Source organism: Oncorhynchus mykiss, chromosome 12 (genome assembly GCF_057628025.1).
Source record: "Oncorhynchus mykiss isolate SJ-2025 chromosome 12, ASM5762802v1, whole genome shotgun sequence".
Lineage (NCBI taxonomy): Eukaryota > Metazoa > Chordata > Actinopteri > Salmoniformes > Salmonidae > Oncorhynchus > Oncorhynchus mykiss.
Window position 1 is genome coordinate 35,904,497 of NC_143033.1, and position 22,667 is coordinate 35,927,163.

At 44.4% G+C, this 22,667-nt stretch overlaps 1 protein-coding gene across 1 annotated transcript in view; it reads right to left on the bottom strand.

Annotated features, from left to right (window-relative positions):
* The window catches only part of LOC110537509 (polypeptide N-acetylgalactosaminyltransferase 10), a 136,926-nt gene that overhangs the window by 66,334 nt on the left and 47,925 nt on the right, over window positions 1–22,667 (bottom strand). The window contains exon 4 of the mRNA XM_021623602.3: window positions 17,835–18,001. Within this exon, the coding sequence (XP_021479277.2) occupies window positions 17,835–18,001 (167 nt within the window). The remainder of the gene's footprint in view (window positions 1–17,834; window positions 18,002–22,667) is intronic.

The window sequence follows — 22,667 nt, forward strand, 5'->3', positions numbered from 1 at the left end:
GTAATGGACGAGGCATATTGATATTAGAGAGGCATGCGTAGCCAAGTGAACATATGGGTCCAGTGAGTGGTTGGGCTGACTGGGGACACGGCGATTCAGACAGTTAGCAGGCCAATGCTAACACGCTAACGGTTAGTAGGCCGAGGCAGGCAAGCTAGCAGTTAGCAGACCGGGGCTAGGAAGTTAGACTATGGGGGATGTCGCGATGGGGGGTAAGTCTGCTTTTGCCTCTTCGTGCGGTGACGTCGATAGACCAGTTGTGGAATTAGTAGGGTTCCAAGTAGCTCTAGGTAGCTTGCAGGCCTAGCAGGTTAGCAGAATGGGCCTTCAGCGGACGTCGCACCTGTTGGGGCCTGTTGGAATCCTAGGGCAGATTATGACGGTATTCCAGTCGTAGATCGGCGGGGTTCCGTGCCCCGTACCGGCAGTAGAAGGGATCCAGATAGTGTAGCCCAGTAGTGAGCCGGGAGATGGGTCTAGCCCCAGGCTTGTTAGTGCTAGCTCCGGGACGGAAATGTTAGCCAGGAGTAGTCAACCCGGGTTGCGGTTAGCTAGCTGTGATGATCCAGATGAAAAGGTTCAGAGTTTGTGGTAGGAACTAGGGGATATGGAGAAAAAAAATAGGTCCAGTATGCTCTGGTTTGAAACGGGTTAAACGAACTGGCGAGAGCTTTCCGAGCTAAAGGTTAGCTGATGACCGCTAGCAGTGGTTAGCTGACTGATAGCTGGTAGTTAGTTAGCTTCAGTTGAGGGATTCCAGTTCGGAGGTAAATAGAAATACTTTAGGAAAAAAAAACAGATCCACACCACATTGGGTGAGGCGGGTTGCAGGAGAGTATTTTGAAGTTGAGGTTTAGGAAAAATATTAAAAAGAACGCAAAGAAAAAGATGTATACACACGGGACGAGACAAGACAAAGAAAAGACGTCTGAGTGCTACGCCATCTCGGACAACACCCCCCCCCAACGGGTGTTGCTGGGCAGCTTCAATGTGGTGCTCTTATTCTTCTCACCTTGCTTGGTGAGGTAGATTGTTGCTATAACTTGATGACCCTTCACATACCTAACCATTTCCTTGGCTCTCTTGTAGAATGTAGCCATTGTTTTCAGTGCCGTGACATCCTTGAGGAGCAGATTCAATGCATGAGCAGCACAGCCAAAGGGTGTGACGTGAGGGTAGGACTCCACTTTAGACCAAGCAGCCTTCATGTTCGCAGTATTGTCTGTCACCAGTGCAAATACCTTCTGTGGTCCAAGGTCATTAATGACTTCCTTCCACTCCTCTGCAATGTAGTCGTGGCCAAAAGTTTTGAGAATGACACACCTCAGTGTCTTTAGATATTTGTGTGAGATGTTACTATGGAATACTGAAGTATGATTACAAGCATTTCATAAGTGTCAAAGGATTTTATTGACAATTATATGAAGTTGATGCAAAGAGTCAATATTTGCAGCGTTGACCCTTCTTTTTCAAGACCTCTGCAATTCACCTTGGCATGCTGTCAATTAAATTCTGGGCCACATCCTGACTGATGGCAGCCCATTCTTGCATAATCAATGCTTAGAGTTCATCAAAATGTGTGGGTTTTTGTTTGTCCACCTGTCTCTTGAGGATTGACCACAAGTTCTCAATGGGATTAACTTCTTATGGCTGCAGGGGCAGTATTGAGTAGCTTGGATGAACGGTGCACATATCAAAACGGCCTGCTCCTCAGTCATAGTTGCTAATATTTGCATATTATTATTATTATTATTATTATTATTGGATAGAAAACACTGAAGTTTCTAAAACTGTTTGAATTATGTCTGAGTATAACAGAACTCATATAGCAGGCAAAAACATGAGAAATTCCACTTCCTGTTTTTTTTCTGGAGGTGGCAGATTTTCAAACAAGGTCTCATTGAAATTACAGCGAGATATGGATGGGTTTTCACTTCCTACGTCTTCCACTAGATGTCAACAGTCAATAGAACTTTGATGACTAATGTGAAGGGGAGTCGAATGAGACAGGAAATAGTCACCAGTGCCACGAGTTGACCATGCTTTCACCAGGCGTGCTCACAGGGGAAGGACTTGCATTCCACCGCTCATCTGAAGTAATTCTAATTCTCCGGTTGGAACGTTATTCAAGATATATGTAAACAACATTCTAAAGGTTGATTCAGTACATCATTTGACATGTTTCTACTGACTGTTAAGGAACTTTTGGACATCTCGTCACGTTATAGTGGACGCGCTTTGTGACTTTGGAATTGTTTACCAAACGCACTAACCAAAGTAACTAATTTGACATAAATACCAGACATTTCCGAACAAATCAAGCATTTATTGTGGACCTGGGATTTCTAGGACTGCATTCTGATGAAGTTAATCAAAGGTAAGGAAACATTTATCATGTATTTTCTGGTTTCTCTTGACTCCAACATGGAGGCTAATTTGGCTACTGTTCTGAGTGCCGTATCAGATTATTGCATGGGTTGCTTTTTCTGTAAACCTTTTTTGAAATCTGACACAGCGGTTGCATTAAGGAAAGGTATATCTATAATTCCATTTGTATAACTTGTATTGTCATCTACATTTATGATGAGAAATTCTGTTGAAACGATGTGGCTATGCAAAATCACTTGATGTTTTTGGAACTAGTGAATCTAACACGCCAATGTAAACTCAGATTTTTTTATATAAATATGAACTTCATCAAATAAAACATACATGTATTGTGTAACATGAAGTCCTATGAGTGAAATCTGATGAAGATAATTCAAGGTTAGTGATTAATTTGATCTTTATTTATGCTTTTTGTGAATTCTATATTTTGCTGGAAAATGGCTGTGCTTATTGTGGTTTGGTGGAGACCTAACAATCGTTTGCAGTGCTTTCACTGAAAAGCCTATTTGAAATCGGACACTTTGTTGGGATTAACAACGAGAATAGCTTTAAAATGAAATAAGACACATGTATGTTTTAGGAATTGTAATTATGAGATTTCTGTGGTTTGAATTTGGCACCCTCTATTTTCACTGGTAGTTGTAATTTCGATCCCGGTATTGGGATCGCAGCCATAACAAGTTAAGGTCTGGGGAGTTTCCTGGCCATGGACCCAAATAGCAATGTTTTGTTCCCCGAGCCTCTTAGTAATCACTTTTGCCTTATGGCAAGGTGCTCCATCATGCTGGAAAAGGCATTGCTTGTCACCAAACTGTTCCTGGATGGTTGGGAGAAGTTGCTCTTGAAAATTGTGTGAGAGCCCACTCCCTTGGCTGAGAAGCAACCCCACACATTAATGGTCTTTGGATGCTTTACTGTTGGCATGACACAGGACTGATGGTAGCGCTCACCTCACCTCAACTTTTTTCCAGATGCCCCAAACAACCGGAAAAGGGACTCAGAGAAAATTACCTCACCCCAGACCTCAGCAGTCCAATTCCTGTACTTTTTGCAGAATATCAGTCTGTCCCTGATGTTTTTCATGGAGAGAAGTGGCTTCTTTGCTGCCCTTCTTGACACCAGGCCATCCTCCAAAAGTCTTTGCCTCACTGTGCGTGCAGATGCACTTACTCCTGACTGCTGCCATTCCTGATTAAGCTCTGTACTGGTGGTGCCCCGATCCCGCAGCTGAATCAACTTTAGGAGACGGTCCTGGCGCTTGCTGGACGTTCTTGGGCGCCCTGAAGCCTTCTTCACAACAATTGAACCGCTCTCCTTGAAGTTCTTGATGATCCGATAAACGGTTGAGTTGGGTGCAATCTTACTGGCAGCAATCTCCATGCCTGTGAAGCCCTTTTTGTGCAAAGCAATGATGACGGCATGCGTTTCCATGCAGGTAATCATGGTTGACAGATGAAGAACAATGATTCCAAGCACCACCCTCCTTTTGAAGCTTCCGGTCTGTTATTCGAACTCAATCAGCATGACAGAGTGATCTCCAGCCTTGTCCTTGTCAACACGCACACCTGTGTTAACGAGAGAATCACTGACATGTCAACTGGTCCTTTTGTGGCAGGGCAGAAATGCAGTGGAAATGTTTTTGTGAGATTCAGTTCATTTGCATGGCAAAGAGGGACTGTGCAATTAATTGCAATTAATCTGAACATTCTGGAGTATATGCAAATTGCCATCATACAAACTGAGGCAGCAGACTGTGTGAAAATGTATATTTGTGTCTGTTATCCCTCGTCTGTGCTCGTGTAGAATACTGGTGGAGGGGTGGAGATTATGTAGTAAATTATTCCATACCCACAAACAAACATTCGACCACCAGAGAGAAGATTGCAATACAGTCTGCATTTTCTATGATTTGCTTGACCGTCACTTGAACTCTGTTGAACTCTGCATCCAGCAAATTAGTAGATAAAGCATGTCTGGTTGGAGGGGTGTATGCTGGGCGAAGAAATCAAACATCTCTTTCAATACACCTTGCCTGTGAGTATCAGAGGCGAACCAGTTGCATACGTAGACATTCATCAGTATTTCTCTTACTACTTTCCTCCATTGAGCCAAAACAACTTCTGATTCCAGGAGGACCATGAGCTGTTGCTGTCAATATGGTGGCTGATTCATAATTTTCAACTCAAATAGAAGTAGAGGGACTTTTGTCAGAGTTTGCTTGTTGTGAGCGCTGAGGGAACTTTATGCACTTGGCCAGATGATTCTGCATCTTTGTTGCATTCTTCACATATGATTTGGCACAGTATTTGCAAATGTAAACAGCTTGTCCTTTGTACATTAGCTGCAGTGAAATGTCTCCACACATTAGATCGTGCCCATGGCATTTTCCTGTAAAGAAAAAAAAAAGAGTAAAGAAATAAATAAAATACAATTCCATGTACAGATAAATAGTTAAGCAGTTAAATTAAACTCCTTTGTAAGATAAAATGTTTGAAAATTAAACATGGAAACAGTTAGCAGGCTCAAGCAAGCTAAACACCACATGGTAGCAAAAACTAACTAGCAGAAATTGGTAACAAGTTAAAAATGATTTAAACACACTTTGCTGTAGGCTACTATTTACTAGTTAACAAAAAAAATCATGTAATAAAATATATTCACCCCACCCAGTATTGTAATCAAAACTTACCAGAAAGGATGTAGTCCTTGGCTCAGACAGTGTAGTAGTGTGGGCTCAATAGCATCTCATTAGTGTGCAAGATCTTGAGAATCAGCTGTACATGTGATGGAGTGCACTGCACATGTTGTGACGGCCCTGAATTATTCTGAACCGTCTCAATGCTTCTCCTTCCAATAGGGTGCTTTCCCTTTAATTCCCAATTAAATAGCCAGCATCAGCTGCGCAAAAGGGGGTTTTGTGATGGAGACGTGACTGAGGATGTGTTCCCGAAGCTTCTCTATTCCGGTTGTTTTGTTGCTGTTAAACGTGTGTTTTGTAGCCTGAGAGAGTTTACCCATTGTGTTATATTATTATGTGTGTGTAATCCATTGATGTTGCTAATACAACCCACGCAAAAGAATAGTTGTTTTTGAAGTTCTTTTCAATGTTTTAAGGGTTTATGAAAAGTTGATTTCCCTCCTGACGTTTACATAAGTCCTTTGTATTGGTGTAGACTTGACGGACCAGATGGGACTCATTCCCTCCCAAACTAAAAGGAGAAACCAATGTTTTCTCTGGTAGGCACAACCTACCTGGCACCCCTATAAAAAATAACCTCAAGTCAAAACCGTTACATAAAAAATGGCACCCCAGATGGGACAGCTCAACATTGAGAACTAACCAAAGCAAATATTTTGTGTGGAATTAAAACAATGGATTCACCCCAAGATAATGTGCTCATCCATTTCATACCTGTCAATGGGAATACACAGGGCCATTCTGACCATCAAGCTGACAACACAAATCATAATGGGAATGGAGTTGATTTGGGCCAGAGCCCTGGGAATCTGAATGCTCGGTCTGAACCACAGGCCACAGGAGGTCTAACCAGTTACTCACTTATTGACATGGATCTGTGTGGAAGTACTGAGCTAGCCCTCCCTCTGACACCCAACCTTCTTCCATTGTCTGGTTTATCTCCAGAGGTGGGAGTCTTACAACTTCAAGGTGACATCCTTGATATTCGTCGGACTCAACAACATCTCCAAACTCTTATCCACTATACATTCAAATGTCTGAGGGAAGAGCAACAACAGAGTGCCATGGAATTCAGAAACTCACTGAGCACTCTAACCCACACGCTGACAGAGCTCAGTGAGAGTGGAAGACAGGAAATTACTGGTGCCATGGACAGGCAGTTTGACTACCAACGAAACCAACTCACTGCCACTCTCCAATGGCGCCTGCAACATCATCACACTGAGGTCCTCAAGGACGTTAATTCTGTTTTTTCTCCCATGGTTAACACTGTAGACCACTTGCAAACAGAGCTCTCCAATTGTGTTAAAATGTTGGATGACGTGTCTGTGGACATGGCCTCCATTAGGCACAACTCCTTACACAGAGTTTCTCTAGTGTCCACTTCTGTTCAGACCACTGAGGGCCAAGCTGGCACCTCTGAAGAGCCAAGACAAGGCCATGCTACAGCCACCCCTTGCAGGATGCAATCCACCATGCATCCTGGTGTTCATTTTCATTGTCCGATAACGCCCTCCCCCTCTACTTCCTCAATCCCTCCTAGCTCGTTTGTTCATGGTGAATTGAGTAGACGTCATGTGGGGGCGATGCCCATTAAATTGCAATTTCCCACCTTTGGGAAAAAAGATGACAGTCCTGATCCGCTAATGTACCTAGAAAGATGTCGTGACTTTCTTGCCCTCAATCCCCTGGCTGACGAAGAACTCCTTGCCACATTGAGGAATGTGTTGCATGGGACAGCTCGAGACTGGTGGGATGTGGCACGTCTCACCACTACCTCCTGGGCTGACTTTGAGGCCAAGTTTTCCTCTGCATTTCTGTCTGAGGACTACACAGATGAGCTGGCAGACAGAGTCAGGAATCGAGTGCAAAGCGAGAAAGAGGGTATCCGTGACTTTGCATACGGTTACCACTCCCTGTGTAGAAGGTGGGAACCTGGCATTGAGGAGGAAGAGGTCATTAAATTGATTTTGAAGAACATCAACCCACTACTAGCCAGTCAACTCCGAGAACGAGTCACCACTGTCGATGGACTGGTTCGCTTGGGACAGCAGTTTGAGAAGGACAGAGAATGCCAACAGCAATATGACCAAAGAAAGAAACGGACACCCAAACAGTTACCCAAGACAGACCATCAACAACAGCTAGAGTCTCCAGCCAAGACCCCTCTCATGTTCTGTTGGAGATGTAACCAAAAGGGACATTCTTCAGCTACATGTCCAAGACCGTATCAAGAAAACTCTTCCAGAAACCACAAATCACAACAGGCCAACACACCTAACTCTCTTCGCAGGAATGACCATCCTTCTCTGGGTGCTTTAACCAGAGCTGAAATCCCAAGAGTCACTGCCTACGCCCCCCCATCGACATCCCCTTCCTTTCAGTTCATACCGCACCAACTGGTGTTACCCCTGTCCATAGGCCCATGGACAGGAAGAGCCATCCTGGACACCGGGTCATCCTACACACTGCTCAATGAGAAACTGTGGAAGGAGGTTAAAGGTCCGCAATACAACTTGAAGCCGTGGACAGAAGGTCCACTCTATCTGGCTGATGGTGAGGCTAAACGACCACTTGGATGGAGTGAGGTAGAGTTCCGCCTGTGTAACCGCTCCTATATGATTCCTTTGGTTATCCTACAAACCAAGAACCTTGCTTTTCCTGTCGTGTTGGGAATTGATTTCATGTACTTCAGTGGTGTCCAGATTGATATCGCACACAATTGCTACTGGTTTCCATACAATCCGAGCAAGAAGCATTTCTTCCAATCAGAAGCTACGAAGTTACCTGATTGGGGTTCAAATGTGGCAGTCTTCTCTGCCGTTGCTCCGTTACCACTAACCCTTGATAATCCTTCTGACGATCTCCTTTTACAGGCTGTAAGAAGAGCTCAGCTGGAACATCCAGAGGAGTTAAGGCTGTTGGAACAGCTGCAGAATAATGCTGATGTATGTACTTCAAGGCTAGGACGCACCGGGCTCCTGAAGCACAAAATATTCCTTACACAGGAAATGCCGATCAAGCAAAAGCCATATCGTTTGTCCCCAGCGAAGCTAATCATCCAAAAGGGACTCATTAATGATATGTTAACACAAGATATAATAGAACGTTCCTCCTCTCCTTGGGCTGCTCCTGTTGTCCTCATCCCAAAAAAGACTGGTGGTCTTAGATTTTGTGTGGACTATAGGAAGACCAACAATGTTTCCCAGACTGATGCCTATCCTCTTCCTACCATCCACGAGATCCTGGAGTCACTGTCTGGCGCTGTTGTGTTCACTACCCTTGACCTCAATAGTGGTTATTGGCAAGTTGAGATGGACCAGGAAAGCAAGGACAAGACTGCTTTTGTCTGTGCTGAGGGCTTGTTTTCCTTTAAGGTGATGCCTTTTGGATTAAAGAATGCACCTGCCACTTTCCAAAGACTGATGGAGATTGCGTTAGGTGAGCTCAAAGGGAAGATCTGTTTCGTCTACCTGGACGATATAATTATCTACTCCCAGAACAGAGAACAACACTTTCAAGATCTTCAAGCAGTGTTGGACAAGCTAAGAGAAGCTGGTCTGACCGTGAATATGAAGAAGAGCAACTTCTGCCAAACTTCCCTGAAGTTCCTTGGCCATATTGTGTCTTTCGACGGCATTCATGTGGATCCTGAAAAGACCAAGGCGGTACAAGATTTTCCTGTGCCAACCACACTCAAGGCCCTTCAACGGTTCCTTGGGATGGCTGGATGGTACCATCGGTTTGTGTCGAACTTCTCCCAGGTGGCAGAACCCCTCAACGCGTTGAAGCGAAAAGGAGTGAAATTCCTATGGACGGCAGAGTGCCAGACATCCTTTGAAACCCTGAAACGACACCTCGTCACACCTCCCATTTTAGGTCATCCCAACTTTGATTCCCCTTTTGTTGTTTACACTGATGCAAGTGATGTTGGACTTGGTGCTGTCCTAGTCCAACAGACTGGACTTGGCACTGAAGAAGTGCTAGCGTTCGCCAGTCGGACATTGAATGGAGCAGAACGGAACTACTCCACAACCGAGCAAGAGTGCCTTGCAGTTGTCTGGGCTTTGGAAAAGTGGAGGTACTACCTGGAGGGAAGACACTTCACTGTGGTCACTGACCATTCCTCCCTTGTGTGGGTGTTCAAGACCAACAAACCAAGCACCAGACTCATAAGATGGGCTCTACGGTTGCAAGAGTTCACCTTTGCAGTAGAATACAGGAAAGGAAAATACAACACTGTTCCAGATGCCAGATGGGCCCTTTGAACTACCGAGTGGTGAAAGAGGACACAGGTGAAGATATGCGCGTTGTCCATGTCTCACGCCTTAAGGCCTGTTACCCCTCGGCTGAGGAATTGGAGGCGATTGAGCGCCGCAAGATCTTGGATATCTTTGAAGAGGAAAGTGAGGAGACTTTTCTCGGATTCCCAGACCCAGAAGTCTCACACCTTAAGGCCTGTGACCCCTCAGCTGAGGAGCGTGAGCTCCAAAAAGTCATGAAAATTTTTGTAGAGGAAAGTGATGAGGAGACCTTTCTCGGTTTCCCCGAACAAGATGTGCCTTCCAGGGCAATGGTCGGCTTTTTCCAGGGGAGGGGGTGTGTGACGGCCCTGAATTATTCTGAACCGTCTCAGTGCTTCTCCTTCCAATAGGGTGCTTTCCCTTTAATTCCCAATTAAATAGCCAGCATCAGCTGCGCAAAAGGGGGTTTTGTGATGGAGACGTGACTGAGGATGTGTTCCCGAAGCTTCTCTATTCCGGTTGTTTTGTTGCTGTTAAACGTGTGTTTTGTAGCCTGAGAGAGTTTACCCATTGTGTTATATTATTATGTGTGTGTAATCCATTGATGTTGCTAATACAACCCACGCAAAAGAATAGTTGTTTTTGAAGTTCTTTTCAATGTTTTAAGGGTTTATGAAAAGTTGATTTCCCTCCTGACGTTTACATAAGTCCTTTGTATTGGTGTAGACTTGACGGACCAGATGGGACTCATTCCCTCCCAAACTAAAAGGAGAAACCAATGTTTTCTCTGGTAGGCACAACCTACCTGGCACCCCTATAAAAAATAACCTCAAGTCAAAACCGTTACAATGTGATGGAAGAATGCACTGTGCATGCAGAGGGTTGCAATTCCATTGAATTGGGGAGTGCATTCTGATGAATATCATCAAAGTTAAGTGAATATTTAAAATGCTATTTCTGAGTAATGTTGACTACCCAATATGGTGGGTATCTTTTTGGCTGCTTTGTTGTCTAAAGGCTGTACTCATATTACTGGATGGTTTGCTTTCTCCGTAAAGTTTTTTTAAAATCTGACACAGTGGTTGCATTAAGGAGAAGTGTATCTAAAGTTCCATGCATAACACTTGTATTTATCAACATCTACGCATTTCTGTAAATTGATGTGGCTCTCTGCAATATCACCAGATGTTTTAGAACTACTGAACGTAACACGCCAATGTAAACTAAGATTTTTTAAATATAAATATGACCTTTATTAAACAAAACATATATGTATTGTGCAATATGAAGTCCTGTGAGTGTCATCTGATGAAGATCAAAGGTTAGTTATTAATTTCAGGTTAATTTCAACAAGCTAGACAGGTTAATTTCCCCTGGGTAAGTTTCCAAACCTAGATGCATCCTGTTTCAATTGATTATCTTTGAGCTGTTTCTAAAACTTGATTGAAGTCCACCTGTGGTAAATTCTATTGATTGGACATGATTTGGAAAGGCACACACCTGGTATTTTTAAGGTTCCAAATCTGACAGTGCATGTCAGAGCAAAAGCCGAGCCACGAGGTCGAAGGAATTGTCCGTAGAGCTCCGAGAATGGTACCAAAAAATGTCTGCAGCATTGAAGGTCCCCAAGAACACAGTGGCCTCCATCATTCTTAAAATGGAATTAGTTTGGAACCACCAAGACTCTTCCTAGAACTTGGTCAGGGAGGTGACCAAGAACCTGATGGTTACTCTGGCAGAGCTCCAAATGAAATCTAATCAAATTGTATTTGTCACATACACATTGTTAGCAGATGTTAATGCGAGTGTAGCGAAATGCTTGTGCTTCTATTTCCGACAATGCAGTAATAACCAACGAGTAATCTAACAATTTCACAACAACTACCTTATATACACACACACACACAGAGTGTAAAGGGATGAAGAATATGTACATAAAAATATATGAATGATTGATGGTACAGAATGGCATAGGCAAGATGCAGTAGATGGTATCGAGTACAGTATATACATATGAGATGAGTAATGTAGGGTATGTAAACATTATATTAAGCGGCATTGTTTAAAGTGGCTAGTGATACATTTTTTACATGTATGGCAGCAGCCACTCAATGTTAGTGGTGGCTGTTTAACAGTCTGATGGCTTTGAGATAGAAGCTGTTTTTCAGTCTCTCGGTCCCTGCTTTGACGCACCTGTACTGACCTCGCCTTCTGGATGGACAATAGCGGGGTGAACAGGCAGTGGCTCGGGTGGTTGTTGTCCTTGATGATCTTTATGGCCTTCCTGTGACATCGGGTGGTGTAGGTGTCCTGGAGGGCAGGTAGTTTGCCCCCGGTGATATGTTGTGCAGACCTCACTACCCTCTGGAGAGCCTTACGGTTGTGGGCGTAGCAGTTGCCGTACCAGGCGGTGATACAGCCCGACAGGATGCTCTCAATTGTGCATCTGTAGAAGTTTGTGAGTTCTTTTGGTGACAAGCCACATTTCTTCAGCCTCCTGAGGTTGAAGAGGTGCTGCTACGCCGAGGAACTTAAAACTTTCGAGAAGACTCGAGGCTGTGATCGCTGCCAAACGTGCATCAACAAAAGTACTGAGTAAAAGATATGAATACTTACGTGAATGTGATAGTTCCATATTTTACTTTAAATGCACAAATTTCTAAAAAACTTATTTTGCTTTGTCATTATGGGGTATTGTGTGTAGATTGATGAAGAAAAATAACTATTTAATCAATTTTAGAATAAGGCTATAACGTAACAAAATGTGGAAAAAGTCAAGTGTCTGAATATTTTCTGAATGCACTGTAAATGTACCACGAAGGCAACAATTGGCATATGAGTAAAAACAGGCAGCTTAAAAGCATCCAAAGTTGACCTGGCTTTGTCTGACAATGTGCGTCATTTGGCTTTTGACGATAATTGCTTTAGTGCACCACATATTTTAATGCTGGTTTGAGGCCCCATCTGACGGCCTGTCATCTGTTCCTGATTGCACAGTCTGTCTGAGTGCAGACCTTTATAAAAGAGACAGACTAAAACTGGAGCTGATGAGCCCAGGGTGATTCTCATGTTCTCTGAGACACCGTCTTAAAAGAGACAACACCCCACCTGAAAACCAGCGTAATGGGAGGGAGATTGGAGAGATTAAGAACATGCTGAACGGAATAGGAAAATGAGTCTGGCTGTAAAGTACTCTGCATGCGTCTTCTGAGATGATGATGATAAACGAAGGGGAAATATCTGTGTTCCTACAGCAGGCACAATGAGTAGATGTACAGGCCTCTTACACAAAAGGAAAAAACAGATAAACCATAAATAATGAATAGGTTTGTTGATTATAGCAACTTGCTGATATGTACCTTGGAGGCCCATGGTACAAGTGACGAGGATGTACCAGTGACGAGAACCATTCAACGCTGGTCTGACAAATCGGAAGCCACGCGCCAAGATTGTTTTGATCACGCGGACTGGAATATGTTCCAGTCAGCCTCAGAGAATGACATTGATCTATACACTGACTTGGTGAGTGCATTTATAAATAAGTGCATTGGAGATGTCGTACCCACTGTGACTATTAAAACCTACCCTAACTAGAAACTGTGGATGATGGAGGCATTTGCGAAAAACTGAAAGTGCGATCCACCGCATTTAAGCATGGAAAGAGGTCTGGTGATATGGCTGAATATAAACAGTGTAGTTATTCACTCCACAACGCAATCAAACAAGCAAAATGCCAGTACAGGCAATTCAACAGCTCAGACACAAGACGGATGTGGCAGGGTACACAGGAAATCACGGACTACAAAAACAGCCACGTCACGGATACCGACGTCACGCTTCCAGACAAACACATTCTTTGTCCACTTTGAGGATAATACTGTGTAACCGTCGCGGCTCACTAACGAAGACACAGCCCCCCCCCCCCCCCCCCTATCCTTCTCAGTGGCTGACGTGAGTAAAACCCTCACAAGGCCGCTGGCCAAGACGGCATCCATAGCCGTGACCTCAGAGCATGCGCAGACCAGCTGGCTAGTGTGTTTACGTGCATATTTAATTGCTCCCTATCCCAGTCTGTTGTCCCCATATGCTTCAAGATGGCTACCATTGTTCCTGTACCCAAGAAGGCAAAGATAACTGAACTAAATGACTACCACCCGTAGTGCTTACTTCTGTCATCATGAAGTGCTTTGAGAGACTAGTCAAGGATCATATCACCGCCTCCTTACCGGCCACCCGAGACCCACGTCAGTTTGCATACCGCCCCAACAGGTCCACAGATGACACAATCGTCATGGCACTGCACACTGCCCTATGCCATCTGGACAAAAATAAACCTATTTAAAAATTCTGTTCATTGACTACAGCTCAGCATTCAACACCATAGTAACCTCCAAGCTCATCATCAAGCTGGAGGCCCTGGGTCTCAACCCCTCCCTGTGCAACTGGGTCCTGGAATTTGACGGGCTGCCACCAGGTGGTGAAGGTAGGAAACAACATCTTCACGTCAATGACCCTCAACACTGGGGCCCCACAACGGTGTGTGCTTAGCCCTCTCCTGTACTCCCCGTTCACCCATGACTGCATGGCCATGCACACCTCCAACTCAATCATCAAGCTTGCAGACGCACAACAGTGGTGGGCTTGATCACCAACAACGACGAGAGAGCCTATAGGGAGGACGTGAGTGCACTCTGAGTGTGGTGTCAGGAAAACAACCTCTCACTCAAAGTCAACAAAACAAAGGAGATGATCCTGACCCCAATCCTATCCACATTGGGGTCAGGGGGGTCAGTAGTGGAGAAGGTGGGAAGTGTTAAGTTCCTGGGCGTACACATCACAGACAAACTGAAATGGTCCCCCCACACAGACAGTGTGGTGAAGGCGGCGTAACAGCGCCTCTTCAACCTCAGGAGGCTGAAGAAATTGGACTTGTCACCCAAAATCCTGACAAACTTTTTACAGATGCAAAATCGAGAGCATCCTGTTGGGCTGTATCACAGCCTGGTAAGGCAACTGCACCACCCTCAACCACAAGGCTATCCAGAGGGTGGTGCGGTCTGCACAACACATCACCGGGGGCAAACTACCTGCCCTCCATGACACCTACACCACCCGATGTCACAGGAAGGCCAACATCATCAAGGACAACAACCAAGCGAGCCACTGCCTGTTCACACCGCTATCATCCAGAAGGCGAGGTCAGTACAGGTGCATCAAAGCTGGGACCGAGAGATTGAGAAACAGCTTCTATCTCAAGTCCATTAGACTGCTAAACAGCAATCACTAACTCGAGGTTGCTGCCCACATTGAGACCCAATCACTAGTCTCTAAATAATGCCACTTTAATAATGTGTACATATCTTACATTACTGATATCACATGTATATACTGTATTTTATACCATCTACTGCACCTTGCCTATGCCGCTCGACCATCGCTCATCCATATATTTATATGTACATATTCTCATCCAACCCTTTAGATGTGTGTATTAGGTAGTTGGGGAATTGTTAGATTACTTGTTAGATGTGTGTATTAAGTAGTTGATGGGAATTGTTAGATATTACTGCACTGTTGGAACTAGAAGCACAAGCATTTCACTACACCTGCATTAACATCTGCTAACCATGTGTATGTGACCAATAAAATGTGATGTTGTTCAAAAATCTCTTCATTTGAACCACTCAGACAAATACTGTACTTCAATTCCATATGCACCTACCGCGCACTGACGAATAATTTGGTATTGCAAATGTCATGTGAAAATGCAATGAATCGTCATGATGAATCCTGTGATACTACATTTCCTTAAATCCACTGAAAGACAGATGGTTTATTCGGTCTGGAACATGAACAGCAGAACATATACATTGCATCCCTTATTCATTAGTGCAGAAAGCATGAACTATGCTCAAAATGAAAATGCTGTGATGGGGCAAGGGAAACAGTTCGATACTGAAAACATACGCTAAATGGTAGTTATACTGAAAAGCCCAACAACAAAAGACTGACTTTGCAGTGACTTAATGAAGTGGAAGAGAAAAGTTTGGTTGAATAAAACAAAAATGAAGATCACAGGTAAGACAAATGATCAAACATTGCTTATGATACAAAAGGCTGAAAACATTTTGCAGATGTTGCAGCAGTTGGTTGTGTACTGATATGTACACTAGGGCATAATTACCATAGCTACCGAGAGGTTAGTTAATGATTACAAACACCTACCATGCGTTTCATCAATAGTACTACATTGTTTTCCATATCTCCTATGGCCTGCAAAAGCCAATTGTAACCAAACCATTCATTTTTATTATTTTAACTAGTCAAGTCCGTTAAGAACAAATTCTTATTTACAATGACGACCAACCCCGGCCAAACCCTTACACGGACGACGCTGGGCCAATTGTGCACCGCCCTATTGGACTCCCAATCACAGCTGGTTCTAATACAGCCTGGAATTGAATCAGGGTCTGTAGTGACGCCTATAGCACTGAGATGCAGTGCCTAAGACTGCTGCGCCACTCGGGAGCCCCAATGTGCATTCATCCAAATAATAAAATCTGCATTACACAGGCTACCTAGCGACCACAGAAGATATGAAAGTAGGAAAGGCTAATCACCACCAAATAACAAATTAGGTGGTTTCACTTGGTGGTGGGAGGAGGCGTTTAAAGAATGCCGTGGCCTCACTGCTGCAAATGAGTCACCCAGGGCTGGCACAGGACCTGGATTGATTATAGCCCAAAGTTTTTTTTTTTTCATAAAGAGGACCGAATAGCAATCAGACCCTGGACAGCATTAGCATAATCATTTGTTCATTTTCCCTGAGCAAATATGACTCGTTCACAGCTCTGTGTCAGAAGGAGCTATACAGTACGGTGTGCGTGATTCAGCAGCACTGTAGGCTCTATGCAACCCCACGCTAAAGTCTATAGTATGTGACCTATACCATTTACAGTCTTTGTACATTGCACTGCAGTGTGTAGGTCACATGATGGCCTGACATATTCTGCACCCCTATAACTAAGACATTATTAATATTCACTCTTCTATTTAGCCAGAATGCATTATTAAATATTCTGGGAGAAAGTGTGGGCAAGAATTTATACACCTCCGATTCATTTTGTAAGAGTTCAGAGTCGTGCATTGACTCCATAGTTCAAACTGATTAAACCGTGTTTGGAAACACAAACAGACTGTAGAATTCTTCTTAAACAGGCCTACTCAAACACTAGTCTTCAATGTCCAGTCAGCAGCACTGCTGGTTTTAATCCTTCCACATCTAACCAGCGGCTGAGTCAGTCCTGACAACAGGTGATTTTCCCCCTCACTGACATTAAAGTCAAGATCTGTATAAGATTTCTAGTAATTTGTGGCCTGTGTGGTCTAGTGGTTAAAGCCGCTAACTGACCCCGGCACACGTTATATGCCAGAGTCGGCATGGGTTTGAATCCTCCTCCTACCTTTCCAATCTTTATTCAACTGTCCCTATACCCACCCACACACCCATGTTCAAAAGTTTGGGGTCACTTAGAAATGTTTGTTTTTGAAAGAAAAGCACGTTTTATTGTCCATTAATATAACATCAAATTGATCAGAAACACAGTGTAAACATTGTTAATGTTGTAAATAACTATTGTAACTGGAAACAGCTGATTTATAATGGAATATCTACGTATGCGTACAGATACTCAACTAGTCTATAGAAGGCCAGTTTATTGCTGCTTTAAATCAGGACAACAGTTTTTAGCTGTGCTAACACAATTGCAAAAGGATTTTCTAATGATCAATTAGCCTTTCAAAATGATAAACTTGGATTAGCTAACACGTGCCATTGGAACACAGGAGTGATGGTTGCTGATAATGGGCCTCTGTACTCCTACGTAGATATTCCATTTAAAAAATCAGCCGTTTCCTGATACAATAGTCATTTACAACATTAACAATGTCTACACTGTATTTCTGATCAATTTTATGTTATTTTAAAATGGACAAAAAAATGTGTTTTTCTTTCGAAAACAAGGACATTTCTAAGTGACCCCAAACTTTTGAATGGTGACACACACACACACATGCAGTAAAGGTATGAAGAACATGACTTATACAAACTCAAAGGACCAGTGACTTGTCCAAATTCATGCCATGTCTTTGCACCTAACTTAACGGAACTGAACAATTAATTCCTTAAGAGGTGATGGAAATGGAAAACACATCCATCAATGAGGTTGGGGTGGCGGTGGAGATAATTAAAGATTAATTAAACACTGCATGGTGAAGGCTGAGCTGAGAGGGGCTGGAAAGGGAAGAGCTCAGCTGCTGACGGAGGCTCTAGTGCTGCAGTCTTGGTCTAGGCCTTGTTAATAAATGACTGCGGGACAACCCTCAGCAAACATACTGGTAAACAAATGAGTCACTTATACACAGAGGGACAGTGTATACACTGTGTGTGTGTGTGTGTGTGTGTGTGTGTGTGTGTGTGTGGATCCATGCATGTCTCAGTGTACCTTTGTCGCTGAAGTCGTCCACCAGTATGACCTCAGCAATGAGCTCAGGGGGGGACCGGTTGAGCACGCTGTGTACAGTCCTGAGCAGGGATGACCAGCCCTCGTTGTGGAATGGTATGATGATGCTGGTGTTGGGCAACTTCACCGCATACAGCTTCTGTTTACAGCTAAACACACAAACAAGCAACTAAACAAATAAGACAACAAACAGCATTTACCAAAAAGTGAAGAGAGAGACCAGTGTAGAGCTGGTGCTCATAGTTTCTCAAGATTATTATTGCTGATCTAGGATCAAATCAAAGTTTATTTGTTGCGTACACATATGCAGAGGTTATCACAGATGCAGCGAAATGCTTGTTTCCCCAGCTCCAAAAGTGCAGTAACACCCAGCAATACATACAATTGATTTATTTACAACCTATATCAGAACGAGCAATGTTATTAAATAAATAAATAAATACTGGTGTATAGACATATAAATAGAAAATGTCTGTACAGCAGTAGTTATATAGGATGAGTAGGACTAGAATTCAGTATATCAAATCAAAGTTTATTTGTCACATTTATCAAATACAACAGGTGTAGTAGACCTTACAGTGAAATGCTTACTTACAGGCTCTAACCAATAGTGCAAAAAAGGTATTAGGTGAACAATAGGTAAGTAAAAAAATAAAACAGTAAAAAGAGAACAGTAGAGAGAACAGTCTATGACAGGGGTGACTGGAGTCTTTGACAATTTTTAGGGCCTTCCTCTGACACCGCCTGGTGTAGGAGGTCCTGGATGGCAGGCAGTGATGTACTGGGCCGTACGCACCACCCTCTGTAGTGCCTTGCGGTCCGAGGCCGAGCAATTGCCGTACCAAGCAGTGATGCAACCAGGATGCTCTCGATGTTGCAGCTGTAGAACCTTTTGAGGATCTCAGGACCCATGCCAAATTTATTTGGTTTCCTGAGGGGGAATAGGCTTTGTCGTGCCCTCTTTACGACTGTCTTGGTGTGTTTGGACCATTATAGTTTGTTGTTGATGTGGACACCAAGGAAGTTGAAGCGCTCAACCTGCTCCACTACAGCCCCGTCGGTGAGAATGGGGGCGTGCTCGGTCCTCCCTTTCCTGTAGTCCACAACCATCTCCTTAGTCTTGGTTACGTTGAGGGATAGGTTGTTATTCTGGCGCCACCCGGGCAGGTCTCTGACCTCCTCCCTATAGGCTGTCTCATCGTTGTCGGTTATCAGGCCTACCACTGTTGTGTCGTCTACAAACTTAATGGTGTTGGAGTCGTGCCTGGCCATGCAGTTGTGGGTGAACAGGGAGTACATGATGGGACTGAGCACGCACCCCTGTGGAGCTCCAGCGTTGAGGATCAGTGTGGCAGATGTGTTGCTACGTACCCTCACCACCTGGGGGCGGCCTGTCAGGAAGTCCAGGATCCAGTTGCAGAGGGAGTTGTTTAGTCCCAGGATCCTTAGCTTTAGTGATGAGCTTTGAGGGTACTATGGTGTTGAACGCTGAGCTGTATTCAATTAATAGCATTCTCACATAAGTGTCCCTTTTGTCCGGGTGGGAATGGCCAGTGTGGAGTGCAATAAAGGTTGCATTATCTGTGGATCTGTTTGGGTGGTATGCAAATTGGAATGGGTCTAGGGTTTCTGGGATAATGGTGTTGATGTGAGCCATTACCAACCTTTCAAAGCACTTCATGGCTACGGATGTGAGTGCTACGGGTCTATAGTCATTTAGGCAGTTTGCCTTAGTGCTTTTGGGCACAGGGACTATGGTGGTCTGCTTGAAACATGTTGGTATTACAGACTCAATCAGGGACATGTTGAAAATGTCAGTGAAGACACCTGCCAGTTGGTCAGCACATGCCCGGAGCACACGTCTGGCCCCGCAGCCGTGTGTATGTTGACCTGTTTAAAGGTCTTACTCACGTAGGCTACGGAGAGCGTGACCACACAGTCATCCGGAACAGCTGATGCCCTCATGCATGTCTCAGTGTTGCTTGCCTCAAAGTGAGCATAGAAGGGATTTAGCTCGTCTGGTAGGCTCGTGTCACTGGGCAGCTCGCGGCTGTGCTTCCCTTTGTAGTCTGTAATAGTTTGCAAGCCCTGCCACATAAGACGAGCATCGGAGCCGGTGTAGTATGATTCAATCTTAGACCTGTATTGACACTTTGCCTGTTTGATGGTTCGTCGTAGGGCATAGCAGGATTTCTTGTAAGCTCCCGGGTTAGAGTCCCGCACCTTGAAAGCAGCAGCTTTCCATGGCTTCTGGTTGGGGTATGTAGGTACAGTCATTGTGGGGACGACATCCTCGATGCACTTATTGATAAAGCCAGTGACTGATGTGGTGTACTCCTAAACGCCATCGGAAGAATCCCGGCACAATTGTTTGGGCACCCATAAAACTGCTGCCATTTCTTCCGGCACCATTTTATATTTACATAAAGTGTGTAAAACCATTCATGCAATATTATTAAAAAGTGACCGGTGTTCAATGAGTGTACATAAGGCAGCAGAATTTAAGGTGCAGGATCGAGTACCGGGTGGTAGCCGGCTTGTAACAGTGACTAAGGTTCAGGGCATGGTACTGGGGGTACAAGAGGTGACTGTTTAACACTGATGGCCTGGAGATAAACAGTATCTGTCTTTTGGTCCCAACTTTTGATGCACCTGTACCATCTTTGCCCTCTAGATGGTAGCGGGGTAAACAGGCCATGGCTCGGGTGGCTGAGGTCCTTGATGATCTTCTTGGCCTTTCTGTGACACCGGGTGCTGTAGATATCCTTGAGGACAGGCAGTGTGCCCCCGGTGATGCACTGAGCTGACTGTACCAACCTCTGAAGAGCCCTGTGGTTGTGGACGTTGCAATTGCCGTACCAGGCATTTATACAGCCCGACAGGATGCGCTCAATTGTGCATCTGTAGAAGTCAGAGGGTCTTAGGGGCCTAGCAGAATTTCTTTAGCCTCCTGCGATTGAAGAGGTGTGTTTGGGTCTTCTTCGCCACACTGTTTGTCTGAAGGGACCCTTTCAGGTGTTCAGTGATGTGCACGCCGAGGAACTTGAAGCTTTTGACCCTCTCCACTGCGGCCCAGTCGATGTGGACGTGCGCTCTCCTGAGGTCCACAATTAGCTCCTTCGTTTTTTTGACGTTGAGGGAGAGGTTACTTTTCTGGCACCACTCAGTTAGGGCTCTCACCTCTGACTGAATTGGAGACGTCCTGTATTCCCTGTTCACGCACGAGGCTGAGCATGTGTTTTTGCCTACCTTCACAACTTGGTGTCGGCCCGTCAGGAGGTCCAGGACACGGTTGCACAGGGAGGGGTTCACACCCAGGGCCCCGAGCTCAAAGGGGATGAGCTTGAAGGGCACTATGGTGTTGAAGGCTTATCTGTAGTCAATGAACAGCATTCTGACATCGGTATTTCTCGTCCAGGTGGTATAGGGTAGTGTAATGGCAATTGCATCATTCGTGGATCTGTTGGGGCGGTATGCGAATTGAGAGGGTCTAGGGTGTCGAGTAATGTGGATGTGATTTGGTCCTTAACCATCCTCTCAAATCACTTCATGACGACAAAAGTGAGTGCTATGGGGCGAGTCATTTAGTTACCATTGCTATCTTAGGTATAGGAACAATGGTGGAAATCCTGAAGCAAGTGGGGACAACAGACTGGGATATGGAGAGATTGAATATGTAGGTAAACACTCCAGCCAGCTGGTCTGCACATGCTCTGAGGACGCGGCTTGGAATGCTGCCTGGGCCAGAAGCCTTGCTATGGTTAACATGCTTAAATTACATCCCTCACGTCGGCCACGGAGAACGAGAGCACACAGTTCCCGGTGAGCGTCAGGGGCCTATGTCAGCGGCTTGATGTTATTTTCCATGAAGCAGGCGTAAAATATGTTTATACTTTTTTCAGTAGTGAGGCGTCTTGTGTCCACAACATGGCTGGCTTTATAATCTGTGATTGTCTGGAGTCCCTGCCACATGTCTCGTATCTGAGCCGTTGAATTTTGACTCCACTTTGTCCCTGTATTATTGTTTTGCCTCAGATTGCATTACGGAAGTAAGGCATAGCTGGTCTGTTTGTACACGTCCATGTTCCTAATCGTTCGCACTTCCAGTTTTGCGCGAATGCTGCCATCTATCCACAGCTTTTGGTTTGGATAAGTTCTAAATCATCACTGTGGGACCATCTTCTATGCACTTCCTGATGAACCCAGTCAATGAGTCCGTGTATGTCAATTCTATTCTCAGAGGAGACCAGAACATTTCCCAGTTCAATTGATCAGACCAACGTTGAACCACAGGTGATTCCTGTTTTAAGTTTCTGCCTATAGGTGGGGAGGATCAGAATGGAGGTGTGATCCGGTTTGCCGAAGGGAGGGCGGGGAGTGCCATGTAGCCACCCTGGAAGAGAGTAGCAATGATCCAGGCTGCTGTGATGTGCGTGTAGCACAAGAGATGTGTTGGCAGAATATCGGTAGATTTGCTTTATTTTTATGTTTGGAAAAATAACGTTCCCAAAGTAAGCGGCCTATTTCTCATGACCAGATGCTAGAATATGCATATAATTGACAGTTTAGGAAAGAAAACTCGAAATTTTCCAAAACTGTAAACATATTGTCTGCGAGTATAACATAACTGATATTGCAGGCAAAAGCCTGAGGATAATCCAATCAGGAAGGGCCTCTTATTTTGAAACTTCTGTGTTCCTATGCGTGCCTGTCCTTCATTTAAAGGGATATCAACCAGATTCCTTTTTCTGTGGCTTCCCTAAGGTGTCAGTCTTTAGACATAGTTTCAGGCTTTTATTTTGAAAAATGAGCGTG